A 12,698-nucleotide genomic window follows, 5' to 3' on the forward strand; every position below is an offset into this window, starting at 1 on the left:
GCTGGGCCCCCACCTCGACAGCTTGCAGGGTCATGGTTCGGCCGAGCCAAAAGCCTCGCTAAGACCATTCACACTTCCGCAAGCTAGGCTTCAAACTAGTTCCAGCTGCTGGCATGTGCTGGCCAGGAAAAAAAAAAAAATAGAGCAGAGGAAAATTAAAAACAAAATTTAAGCAGGCCACGGAGTACTCCGGCGTCTTGACATGGGCCCCGTCAGGCCAAGCAACGCCGATCACAACCTTTCCCATCGCCGTCCTGTAGTCAGCGAGACTTGCGAGGCCATTCTAGCTTTTGACGGCGCACAGCAGCTCGGAGCTTTCCGCTGCATGGCTTGAGCTGGATTTCCGTCCCTTTTGCCTCTGGTCAGCATCACGCTTGGGAGACGAGGAGCAGAGATAGGGAGAGCCAGAGAGCTTTCCTTGGTGTATGAGAGAGAAGCGGCGTATGAGCGCAGCAGAGGACGACCAAGACAGAGCCTCAAAGAGACAAGTCGCAGACAAAAAGCTACTGGCAAGCGGCGAGAGCGTCAAAAGTAGCCCTCTCTTCAAGCCACTTCCTACAAGCACCCCCCTTCTCCATCTTCCTGGTCGTTTCCTCTGTTCCCTTTCCCACTCCTCCGCCGTCCTCTGCATCTCTTGGCTCCTTGTGTTGCCGTTCCTGTCCGCTATGCTTGGCGTGGGCGTGGTGCCGTTAGATAAGCGACTTGTATGCCTGCCGTCTCCTTGACATCACAAGCACATACTATTTCAAAGTTGACCCTCTCCCCCTTCTCCGATCGGCCGAATCACTCGGCCGCCCAGCCATCTCGCATATCCATCTCTGCCCCATCTTGCCCATCGGATGGCCTCAATGCATACGTATCCTTCCATCACCGAGCCGGGAGTGGCTCAGTCACCAGCCATGGGCGTCGATGCCTCCAACCCCAGTGACGGAGCGAGTCCCTACGACACTTCCTCAATGTCTCAGCAGCCTTCGCCGCGACAGCAGCCGCACCAGCATCTCTTAGGCGCGTCACAGTCACAGTCACAGCTGCAGTCGCAGTCGCAGTCGCTGCAGCAGCAGTTCCAGCAGCCGCAGCAACCACAGCGCAGCGTCAAGCGGCCAAGGCCAGTCAAGTCGTGCACCGAGTGTCGGAAACGCAAGCTTCGATGCGATCGCCTCTGCCCTTGCTCGCAGTGCCAGAAGTCGAACCGCCCCTGCAAGTACGCGCCCGATCAGGACTCGAGCAATCTGTCCGAGGGCTCAGACGCAGAGGCAGCTGAGCCAGGCCGGCCAGCCAAGCGCAACTACTCGCACAGCACTCTACCCGGGCTGGGCAGCACGTACAGCGATGTTGGCACCGCCAGGCCGACGAAATCGGGCGATTCTACCAGTCTGCCGTTGCTCGAGGAGCTGTCCATACGAATGGAGCGCCTGGAGAAGCAGGTACTCGTGCGAAGTCCGAGCAGGGCCGAGCTCGGAGGCAGCAGAATCGTCGCCGCACCGCCAGAGACGATACGGGGACTAACAGTGAAGCGCGGAGCCTTGCGAACACGGTATTTCGGGCAGAATGACCCCCGAGTGCTGTTGAATCTGGTAAGTTGGGATCAGTCAAGTGTCGGAGGGGCAAGTTTTGCTTTCGATTCCCCTTGGTGTGGCCAGCAAGAAGCTGACTCTCAACGCTTTCCCGTTTTTCTAGTTTGACGATGCAAAGGCTTATGTGGCCCACAACTTCCAGCGGGAGCCCTTTATCAGCTTTGAGGCCCTGCATAAGCATTTGCGAGGCGAATTGACAAAGTCGCTGACGCCCATCACCGTCTTTGTGGATTCCATGATGCCGATACACAAGAGAATGACAGACATCTTGCCCAAGAAGGCAGTCTGTGATCGCCTACTGGCTGCCTATCTCGAGACATCAGAGACCCAGTTCAGGATCCTTCACACACCATCATTCGTGGAGCAGTATAATCAATACTGGCAGGGCAACCCGCAGTCTGAGCATTTTCTTCCACAGATGCTAGCAGTCTTGGCGGTAGCGTCTCGGTTCGACACCAAATCAAGGGGATTGCTCCACCAAGAACGCGTAGAGGGCGTGCACATCCCGACTGCGTGCGCACTGGTTCGAATATGGCTGGACAGCCTCAAGGGCAAGCAACTCGTAGAGCTTGCCACGCTGCAAGTCGAGGTGCTGTTGCTGCTGGCCCAGAGGATGATTATTCCACGGGCTCAAGACTCGTGGAACCATCTGGGTTTCGTCGTACGCATGGCAATGTCCATGGGGCTCCATAGAGACCCCTCTGAATTTGAGCCACGGATGACGGTGTTCCAAGGCGAGATTCGAAGAAGGCTGTGGTTCACAGTCCTGGACATGGACTTGTACATGTCCATTGCTGCCAACATGCCCTGTCTCACTCGGGACGGCGACTATTCCTGCCGGCCGCCGCGGAATCTCAACGACACCGACCTCTACCCAGATATGACTGAGCTGCCGCCGTCTCTGCCACTTGACCAAGCAACAGACAGTCAGATTCAGGTATATACAGTCATGACGCTCCCCACGCGGATGAAGGTGGCGCACATGATTAACCGCATCGACACCATCCGCGATTATCAAGAGGTGCTAGATGTGGGCGGAAAGCTGGATCGGTTCCTCGAGGACATCAACTACATATTCCCGCGGCATGCATCCCTCAGCGATGCGCAGAAGAGCAGGCTTTGGAGAAATCGCGTCATTCTCGATATGCATGTGCGGCGGCCTTTGCTGGCCTTGTATCGGCCCTTTGCCATGGCAGCCCCTGAAGCCCCAACGCAAATCTCACGAGCGTACCTGCGGTCTTGCATGGTCATATTGAAATACATAGACGAGGTTGATCCTAATCTGCCGCACTTTCAGGACGTTGCCGAAATGTACGTGCAGATGCTGCGGCGAGACATTGTCCAGGCGTCTTTGAGCGTCTGCTACTTTATCAAGCCGGCCGTTCGCCCTTCTGCTGACAGCATGATGCTCGATCAGCATGGGATACAGTCTTCACCGGCCCCTGCAGATGATTTCCCTGGGTATATCCCGGATGATCTGATGCTGTGGACGCCAGCGCGGTTAATTGCCACCGTGCAGAAGACAATTGATCTCCTAGTTGGGCTTGTTCGCGGCAGCGATATCAAGGACATTCTGTGCATCGCCGTTGTGCTGGAGAGTGTAAGGAAGGCGGATGTTCGAAGCGAAGAAATTACCAATAATCTATTTGGTCTGCTGGATGCTTGCTTGAGGGCAACCAACATGACCGTAGATAAGCTTCGCAGTTTGTCCCTTGGTAGCGCCAGTGAATTCCAGCACGACGCATATTCTCATGGGAGGATGCCGTACGTACAGCATGGCTACAGCATGGGAGGCCTTTCGGACTCCACCACAGAGCTGGGCGGCTGGATAATGTGGGATGGCTGGGATTAATTCCAACTTCTCCAGCCCGTCCTTGTGTGGCTCTGTGCGTCTGTCTATTGTTGTCACTAGTTTTGTTTTCTTTCTGGCCTATCTGTCTGTCTATTTTTATTTTTTTCCTTATTTGTGCTCTAATAATCATGATTATTTCGTCTTCTTCTACGGCTTGAACGAGCGACGAACGTTATGGTCACTGGGTCCCTCCTCATATAGAGGCTACTGGTTGGCGAGTATTGGCTCTGAGTAACATGGTCGGTCACATTCTGGTTGGTTCTCATAGGAAAGAGAGAGAGAGAAGGAGATACCCTACGCGCGCGTGAGTGTTTGGAGCATGGTAAACAGTCTTTTTTCCCCTTCCTTTTCTTCTTTTAGTTGTATATGTACAATAAAGGGAGGGTGGATAATAATGGGCAGAAAACACGGCAACTCGTACCCGCAATGTGGACGACGGGCCCATGATTAATATATTGCTATTACACTGCTATTGCTCTTCTATTATCTAAAAACCAAAAAAGTGAAACTGTTTTTGTAATGTATACAGGCTGTTAGTTGGTCAGCACCGGCGACTTGCCATCCCACTCATCAGACTCTGCTGCTCTGACCATCCACGCTGCCAAGCTCTCCCTGCTGATGACCACATTCCAGCCACATCCTTGCCCATCATCAGGCCATACCTTGACCTCTGCAGCCGGCCCTTCAGTCAGCCTCGCCGGCCTCGCAAAGACAAACGGCACGCCACTGTCGCGGATCAACGTATCCATGTTATTATGGTCCTTGACCGCAATCTTCATCGTGCTGTGGCTCATGACGGCGCGAAAGGGCCAGCTGAGATTCTGCCAGGAGTCGCGGGCGCCAAAGAGCGAGTTTACGATGATCTTGGGGGGGCGGGCGAAGGGCGTTGCGGCAATTGCGGCGAGGAGGACGCTGGTTGTGGTGGCGAGGAGGTCCGGGGGAGAGTCTGGGGAGAGGGGGGAGAAGGGGTTTTCGGAGGTGCGGCGTTGGTTGAGGGTTAGGAGGATGGCGGAGGGGGGTGTTGGTGTTGAGAGGGCGGTTTGGACGTCTTGGGGGGAGGAGGGGGATCCTGTGGTGGGATAATTGGTTAGTTGTGTTTGTTGAGATTCTGGAGGGTGAGGCTTATGTGCGTACCTTTGATGACGGTGAGGTTTGGGTTTGAGGGGAGGGAGGATGGGTTGCGGGTGAGGACGGTGATGGTGTGGCCGCGGGAGAGAGCGTTGTCGAGAGCGAGGCGGCCGTTGCGACCGGTGGCTCCAGAAATGAAGATGTGCATGGTGTATTAATATAGCAGGTATAAAATATTGGTGGTGGTTGTTGATTTGGAGTGGGAGGGTGTAAGCTGTATGTAGTTGAGATGACGGTATCGTGCAGAGCGCGTGTAAGTGAACTCAAGGCCGTATTTAACACAAGCAAAACAGCGAGTTTGATTTTGTCTGTCTGAATCGAAGGAGCACGGTAGTTGTGAGATTCTACAAACATTCAACACGATCTGGAAAAGCCCTTTAAATACTTGTTTCCATGCTTCTGCCATTCGGTCATCTTGGAATCAATCCGTCCACTCGGCCGATATAAGTGATTCGGATCCGTGACACTCGGCCGGCGCAGCGGTGCAATTCTAGTCCACTTTTGCAGCGCCGCAACCCAAAGCACAGACAAGTTAATCGGCCGAGTTCCCTTCTCCTTCTCAGCCATTTGTAATCTCCAAATCCTTCCATCTCACGTGCACAAAAAGCGAGGCTCATTAAAAATCAATCAGCATCTTGGTGTCACAACTTCTTCCTTTGCTGCACCGTAGGTAGCCCACGGGATTTCTCTCGGATTAAGATTGTGGCGGTCCCCGAAGCTACAAGTACCCATGGACAAAAAGCAGGCAGTTTGATCGCTCCACCAACAACTCGAAACGGGTAATACGGGCTCGACGGCCCGCCGTACCTCGGTATCGAGCCCCGGATCCCAAGGCACGATCAACGCTGTCCCCCGCATTCTGCCAACGATGCTTACATTCACGTGCATATAAGCTGCTGCTGCTCCCCCTATATACGCCGGTATAAAAGGCGGTATATGCTGCCTTGGTAGTAGTTCTACGAGGCTCTGATGGGTTGAAAACGAAAAGCAACAATCAGATCAAATACTACAAACAAAACCATGGCGCGCAAGCAAAAGTCGCCCGTCTACGTCCTGGGCGTGGGCATGACCAAGTTCATCAAGCCCCGGGGCAAGGTCGACTACACCGAGCTGGGCTACGAGGCCGGCGTCAAGGCGCTGCTGGACGCGCATATCAATTACGACGACGTCGACCAGGGCATCGCGTGCTACTGCTACGGCGACAGCACCTGCGGCCAGCGTGTCTTTTACCAGTTCGGCCTGACCAAGATCCCCGTCTACAACGTCAACAACAACTGCTCGACGGGCTCGACGGGCCTGGCCATGGGCCGCACGCTCATCGCCAACGGCGCCGCCGACTGCGTCATGGTGGTGGGCTTCGAGAAGATGAACCCGGGCAGCCTGCAGAGCTTCTGGAAGGACCGCGAGAACCCGACGGGCACGTCGGTCAAGATGATGGCCGAGACGAGGGGCGTCACAAACGCTCCGGGGGCGGCGCAGATGTTTGGCAACGCCGGGCGAGAGTACATGGAGAAGTACGGCGCCACGGCCGAGGACTTTGCTGAGATTGCGCGCGTCAACCATGCCCACTCGCCCAACAACCCGTACTCGCAGTTCCAGCAGGTGTACACGCTGGAAGAGGTGCTCAAGTCGCCGACGATCCACGACCCGCTGACCAAGCTGCAGTGCTGCCCGACGTCCGACGGCGGCGCGGCGGCCATCTTGGTGTCGCAGGAGTTCCTGGACCAGCGGCCGCACCTCAAGGCGCAGGCCGTGGAGATTGCCGGGCAGTGCCTGGCGACGGACGGCGCGAGCGTCTTCTCGCGCAGCGCCATTGACCTGATGGGCTACGAGATGACGCAGCACGCGGTCAAGACGGCGACGGGTGAGGCGGGCATCACGCCGCGGGATGTGCAGGTCGTGGAGCTGCACGACTGCTTCAGCGCAAACGAGATGGTGGCCATTGACGCCCTCGGGCTGAGCGACAAGGGCAAGGCGCACGAGCTGGTGCGCAGCGGCGGCATCACGTACGGCGGCAAGTATCTCGTCAACCCGTCGGGCGGGCTCATCTCAAAGGGCCACCCGCTGGGCGCCACGGGCATCGCGCAGTGCGCCGAGCTGGTCTGGCACCTGCGCGGCTGGGCGAACAACCGCGCCGTGGCCAACACGCGGCACTGCCTGCAGCACAACCTGGGCCTGGGCGGCGCCGTGGTGGTGACGGTGTACAGGCGCGCGGACGGGGGCGTTGCGCCGGCGCTGGACTCGGCGGCTGTGGGAGAGGCGAATGGGCTGGGATACAATCCGGCGGTGGAGGCGAGGGGGTTTACGAAGGAGCAGGCGGAGGCGGTGATGAGCAAGGCGGCGAGGAGTGATTGGGCGCTGCAGGATACGCTGCAAAAGGTTGAGTCGCGATTCTAGGTCTTTTGGTGTTGTGGACTTTGATGATGGTAGTATCGATGTCTTTCTCTTGCTTGGAGATGTGTGACTGTATGCTGTGTGATTTGTATGACGAGCATCTTATCTTAGGTATGGGTAATGATTCTGATCCTTTATTGGTATATCCTGAATCAGTAGAGATGGTGATGACCAACACACGTATCTTTCGTTGCGTGTCCGTATAAGAGCTGAAACAGCTTGACGATAGCTTAGCTACGTCAGAGAGGACCAGGCACAAATGACGCAATACCGCAAAACAGCCTCAAAACGAACAATGAAGCACATTCCAACAATCAAAATAAAGGGGCAAACACACAAACAAATCAACGCCCTTCGTAATTCACCTGCGCCCCCCTTCCACCGTCTTCTCCTATTCTCACCAGAAACTGGTCGTCAATCAAAAACCAAGTGAGCAAGTTTCACATCACGCCCCTCCCCACTGCTCCTCCGGCGGGGGCGCTTGTTTCCAACACGGTACCCTATACTACGCGAATCTCCCTCACGTCACCCATCTAAGGCGTCAAGAGCTTAGCATATCAAGTATCTGGTACATGAAATCTGGCCTTCCCCTCCCCCCTTGGGACAGACTGAGTTACAGCACACAGCGTTCTATTTGGTGTGGCGCAATTCCCGCTTCAGTGATGAGCAGCAGCCTTTTTTTATCCGACGATACTTCTTTGTTATATCTTAGAAGAGCAATTATTAATCAGGGTTTTTGTGTCATCTGTCAGCCTTCATAAAGAGAAGCCCGTTTCTTTCTCTTCGCACCTCTTTCCTCTCTGCATCATTCAAACAAACAAACCAAAAAAGCTATTTTCTCTCGTCTTTCGCAATCATTGCAAATCGCTATTTCTCGTCATAAAACAAAGCAAAAATGGCCGACACGCACACCTACGAGTTCAACGTCACCATGACCTGCGGCGGCTGCTCCGGCGCCATCGACCGCGTGCTCAAGAAGCTGGAGGGTATGTAACCACCCTTTCTTTTGTCTCCTCTTGCTCTTATCTGTTCTGTTGTTCTTTTTTTGTTTCTTGGGCTGACGTGGGGATGCGCGCCGCAGGTGTCGAGAGCTACGAGGTTTCCCTCGAGAACCAGAGCGCAAAGGTCGTTACTGCGCTGCCCTACGAGACGGTCCTGAGCAAGATTGCCAAGACGGGCAAGAAGATCAACTCGGCGACGGCCGACGGTATCGAGAAGTCTATTGAGATTCCGGCGACCGCGTAGAGGGAGAGAGAGCCTGGAATATGACAGAGGGGTAGAAAGACAGGAGAGAGAGATAGGCGGGGGAGGGGGTTTTCGCTGCTACTATACGTCGAATATTTGAGCGCTTTGTCTCCTTTTTATTAACGAATGAAATAACGGATCCTTTTTGGGAGTTTGACAGCTTTCGTGTGCTTTGAGAGAGAGAGGCGTGCTTCGCTGCGGTGATGTGCAAGTGCGTTGTGTGGCATGTTTGTCCTTGTGTTTGCTTGTCTTTGTGTCTGCCTTTGCTTTTGCTAGATAACAGGTCTGAATATTGACCGAAGAGAGCAGATGTATCCGGTTGAAAGGCCCAGACGCAAGGAGCATACACATATGGCAGAAGAATATGAAGAAGAAGAGGAACGGGAACAAGAGAAGAAGCAGGAGCAGGAGCAGTATATCCTGTGACAACTCCATGTAAGCCCGGAATCGGAATTCTCATCAATCTTGCTGAGAAGTGGAAATTGATGATTTGTAGATCTACTACATGTAGAGACGACTATTGGCTACTACTGGCTGGGTGCCTGGCGAAGTACTCGTAAAGCATCTCCGTCCATCCAGCGGCACATGGATACGAACCAATAATCTCATCCCCAACGCCCCCCCCAACATCCCGCCAGCTGAAGCATGAAGCTCCTTTACAAGGCACCGCTTCTAGGCCCAGCTCTCGAATCTCCCCCGCATTTCTCAAATCTGCCCTCCGCAGCGCCGGACTCTTGATGGCCGAAAACCTTGACGCTTTTCCCCCCCAGTGCATAAAGCACAGGTCCAGGGTAGTCCAATAATCCGTCGGGCTTGCGCCCCAACCTGCACTATGCACCCCGGATTATTTCTGCTAGGGGAGGGAGATAAAAAAAAAGCTGGGGGAATAAAAGCGAAAAAAACCCCCGTACACAATGGAAATAAAGCTAACAACCAAGAGGGGGATAGTGGCCCGGAAAGCCTCCCGGGAAGTAGCTGGGTTGGCAAGTTGATCCGTTCGAGCGAGGACCTTATCAGGTCCCGCATCCATCGGCGGAACGGGGAGCTGGCATTGACGGGCTTGGAGGCTTTTGCTGGGATGTATTGCTGGGAATGGATTGGAAGGATCTTGGGGGTCTAGGCAGCTGTTCTGATTCAGGTTTTCTGGGGAAGAGGAGTTGTGTTTGTGGAGGAGAGGCATGGGGGTTGGAGGACGGCTTCGGGAGAGTTATACCGAGCTGGCTTGTCATGGGATCTGATCTGAGGCTTGGAGCTGGTGATGGTGAAGCCGGCTTTTGATCTATCTTTAGGACTATAGCTATCTATGATCAGAAGAGTAGTTAGATTCTAGGGAGTTTGCTACTGACTATCCGGCTCTCGCTCAAGAGGTGTCTAAGTCTGTCTGTCTATCTGTTTGTCTGCGAGCATCTTGTTAGCATCACATTGTATCACATCGCCCAAGCTCCAGAAACCGGTCACAAGGACGAAGCATCGAAACTCCCTGCTGCATGGTAAGCAACAAAAAGGACAGACTCTTTCACGTCAGCCGCCATCAATCTCCATCTGCTTCAAACCCCACGCCATCGTGACACTCGGAGATTCGAGGGCCTCGCTTCCTCCTCTTTCCTGCCCATCCCCGGATTTCGCAACGCTACTCTGCATCTAGATGACCCCCCCTCCCTCCTCCGTCTTCGAAACAATCGTGGCGTGGAGCCCACTTTTGCCCGTGAGTGCCGCTCAGCATTCAATCTGCCCGCAACTTGTACGTAACCGGACATCGCATCGGTGGCTGTTCACAGTGGGAGAAGATAATGGCTTGGCGTAAAGTCAAAGCTTTAGTAAAGAATCCATAGCATCCCCCTGTAGAGCATAGCTATCTAGGCATCATTGGGTAGCTTGTCTAACTCTCTATGATGAAGCGGCTTGAGATGCCGGCATGCAGGAAGAAGGGAAAGGACCAACATTTTGGGTTCTATGATCTCTTTGCTGAGGAATTCCGTTGCACCTAGCGCTGCACACCTTTTTTCTTCTTCATTCCTTCTTGTTGCCTGCTCGTTGTACGGGGATCTGCATCGGGTTGAAGCTGTTGTGCAGCATTGAGGTAACTTACATGTGTGTATGCTGTATACTGCTATCCACTTACAGAGTGACCTCGTACAAGTCGTAGATGCAAGTAAACCAACACGGAGAATGCATCGTACTGACTTGTACGCATAGTTATGCAGAGGTATACCAATGCAGTAAAAATATCGATGCTTCGTAAACGACAATCTTTACTCAATAAGATGAAAGAAAGATAGAGGATAAAAGAGGAACCGCAACAGACAGTGTGACGACAAACACGGCCCTTTTCTCTCTCGCAACAAGGATTCGCCCAAAACGAGAAACCGGGCGTGAAGCCGGCCCTTTGCTGCGGGGCGTCCGTCGACATCGCCTCGACGCAATAGATGTACTAGAACAATGCCAAAAGGGCCAACGGGGCAAATCACGGCGAATTGTGCTGTGCGGACATGAGGATGTGGCTTGCTTTTGCTGCGAGGTGGCATGCCGCGTGCATCTGATATGGTTTGATGGGCTGATGCGCCATGGCATGACATTTCGCAGCGCCGGCGGGGCTCCTGCAGCTGCTTCTGCATGGGTGTAGCTGTAGCTCCCCCCCAGGCCCTGGTCGCCTGTTGATTCTCCGACGCCGCGTCAAATCGCCAGCCTCGATTGACTGCCTCGTGTTGCTGCAATCTTTGCACTGGGTTGTTGAGCTTTTGATTGATTGCCACTGTGAAGGAGTCACACCAATCCAATCCAATCATGGCTCGGGTCCGCCCAGCCGAACGCCGAAACGAGATGGATGTTGCCCTATCCCTATCTGCCATGGATGATATCACTGCACTGCCGTATCTGGGAAGCTGAAGCTTCACGCGGGAGAACAAGTATAAAGGCGCCGGTTTGCCTCCTAGACTGAAGTTTCTACAGCTTGTCTCTCCAGACTCTCCTCTCAGCATCACATCTCTTCTTGAAAGCAGTTCAATCTCGACTCAATTCCTATTTCCATCTCCCACCTATTCTCCAAAACACCAAAACATCCATCATGGGCAGCGTCGATATCCCTTCTGAGCAGTGGGCGCAGGTCGTCGAAAAGACCGGTGGACGTACGCTTTTCTCTTCCCAATTCCTTTTCTTGTATCCATTGCTAACAAACATTCTTTTCTCTCCAGCCGTCGCCTACAAGAGGATCCCCGTCCAGAAGCCTGGTCCCGATGAGGTCCTCGTCAACATCAAGTACTCCGGCGTCTGCCACACTGATCTCCACGCCATGATGGGCGACTGGCCCCTCGACACCAAGCTGCCCCTTGTCGGCGGCCACGAGGGTGCCGGTGTCGTCGTTGCCCGCGGCGAGCTTGTCAAGGACATTGAGATTGGCGACTACGCCGGCATCAAGTGGCTCAACGGCTCGTGCCTCAGCTGCTCCTACTGCCAGAACGGTGACGAGCCGCTCTGCCACAAGGCCCTCCTCTCTGGCTACACCGTCGACGGAACCTTCCAGGAGTACGCCATTGCAAAGGCCGCCCACGTCGCCCGCATCCCCAAGGAGTGCGACCTCGAGGCCGTCGCTCCTATCCTGTGCGCCGGTATCACCGTCTACAAGGGCCTCAAGGAGTCCAACACCCGCCCCGGCCAGACCATTGCCGTCGTCGGTGCTGGCGGTGGCCTGGGCAGCATTGCTCTGCAGTACGCAAAGGCCATGGGCCTGCACACCATTGCCATCGACGGCGGTGACGAGAAGCGCGACCTGTGCCTCAAGCTGGGCGCCTCCGCCTTTGTCGACTTCACCAAGACCAAGGACCTGGTAGCCGACGTCCGCGCCGCCACCGGAGACGGCGAGGGCCCCCACGCCGCCCTCCTCGTCGCCGCCCAGGAGAAGCCCTTCCAGCAGGCCACTCAGTACCTCCGCTCCAAGGGCGTCCTCGTGTGCATTGGTCTTCCCGCCGGCGCCCAGCTCAGCGCCCCCGTCTTCGACACCGTCATCCGCATGATCACCATCAAGGGCAGCTACGTCGGCAACCGCGCCGACACCGCCGAGGCCCTCGACTTCTTCAGACGCGGCCTCATTACCGTGCCCTTCAAGACCATTGGCCTGAGCCAGCTCCAGGAGGTCTACACCCTGATGCACGAGGGCAAGATTGCCGGCCGTATCGTTGTCGACCCTACGAAATAAATTGAAAAACACAGGGGACACGATACATCACCCCTCTTTTTTCCATTCAACTACAAGAAATTATGAAAAAAGTAAAACAAAAGTGTTGGGTTTAGATACAACTTTGGGCGAATATAGGCGGGTGGGTTGGTGTGAGCATGACCGGTTGTTTGGGCGGTTGGTTGGGCTGTTTCGATAAACATGGCGGCGGAGCGTTGGGAGATGTAAAGTATTTATGATGAGCTTGTTTTCTTTTGAATTAAATTGATGAGACATGATACGAATATTTGGCCACAGTGACAATTTCATCCTCAATTGTGTGGCTGTTAGAACT

At 54.5% G+C, this 12,698-nt stretch overlaps 5 protein-coding genes across 5 annotated transcripts; 4 read left to right on the forward strand and 1 right to left on the reverse strand.

Moving 5' to 3' along the window:
• Positions 1-665: 665 nt before the first annotated feature.
• TRIVIDRAFT_188871 (uncharacterized protein) lies at positions 666-3,426 on the forward strand (the record flags this gene model as incomplete). The annotated part of the gene is made up of 3 exons (XM_014105330.1): positions 666-704; positions 1,068-1,574; positions 1,678-3,426. 3 exons carry the CDS (start codon positions 666-668, stop codon positions 3,424-3,426), a joined length of 2,295 nt encoding a protein of 764 aa, XP_013960805.1.
• Positions 3,427-3,959: 533 nt separating this feature from the next.
• Positions 3,960-4,702, reverse strand: TRIVIDRAFT_69527 (uncharacterized protein; the record flags this gene model as incomplete). The annotated part of the gene is made up of 2 exons (XM_014105331.1): positions 3,960-4,495; positions 4,561-4,702. 2 exons carry the CDS (start codon positions 4,700-4,702, stop codon positions 3,960-3,962), a joined length of 678 nt encoding a protein of 225 aa, XP_013960806.1.
• An 872-nt stretch (positions 4,703-5,574) lies between these two features.
• TRIVIDRAFT_50177 (uncharacterized protein) lies at positions 5,575-6,951 on the forward strand (the record flags this gene model as incomplete). The annotated part of the gene is made up of 1 exon (XM_014105332.1): positions 5,575-6,951. The coding sequence occupies one exon, from the start codon at positions 5,575-5,577 to the stop codon at positions 6,949-6,951; it is 1,377 nt and encodes a 458-aa protein (XP_013960807.1).
• Positions 6,952-7,767: 816 nt separating this feature from the next.
• TRIVIDRAFT_93024 (uncharacterized protein) lies at positions 7,768-8,351 on the forward strand (the record flags this gene model as incomplete). Its single annotated transcript, XM_014105333.1, has 2 exons — positions 7,768-7,934; positions 8,030-8,351. 2 exons carry the CDS (start codon positions 7,844-7,846, stop codon positions 8,191-8,193), a joined length of 255 nt encoding a protein of 84 aa, XP_013960808.1.
• A 2,800-nt stretch (positions 8,352-11,151) lies between these two features.
• On the forward strand, positions 11,152-12,671 carry TRIVIDRAFT_215323 (uncharacterized protein; the record flags this gene model as incomplete). Its single annotated transcript, XM_014105334.1, has 2 exons — positions 11,152-11,318; positions 11,385-12,671. 2 exons carry the CDS (start codon positions 11,258-11,260, stop codon positions 12,383-12,385), a joined length of 1,062 nt encoding a protein of 353 aa, XP_013960809.1.
• Positions 12,672-12,698: the final 27 nt, after the last annotated feature.

This window comes from Trichoderma virens (genome assembly GCF_000170995.1).
Source record: "Trichoderma virens Gv29-8 chromosome Unknown TRIVIscaffold_2, whole genome shotgun sequence".
In the NCBI taxonomy this organism is placed as follows: Eukaryota; Fungi; Ascomycota; class Sordariomycetes; order Hypocreales; family Hypocreaceae; genus Trichoderma; species Trichoderma virens.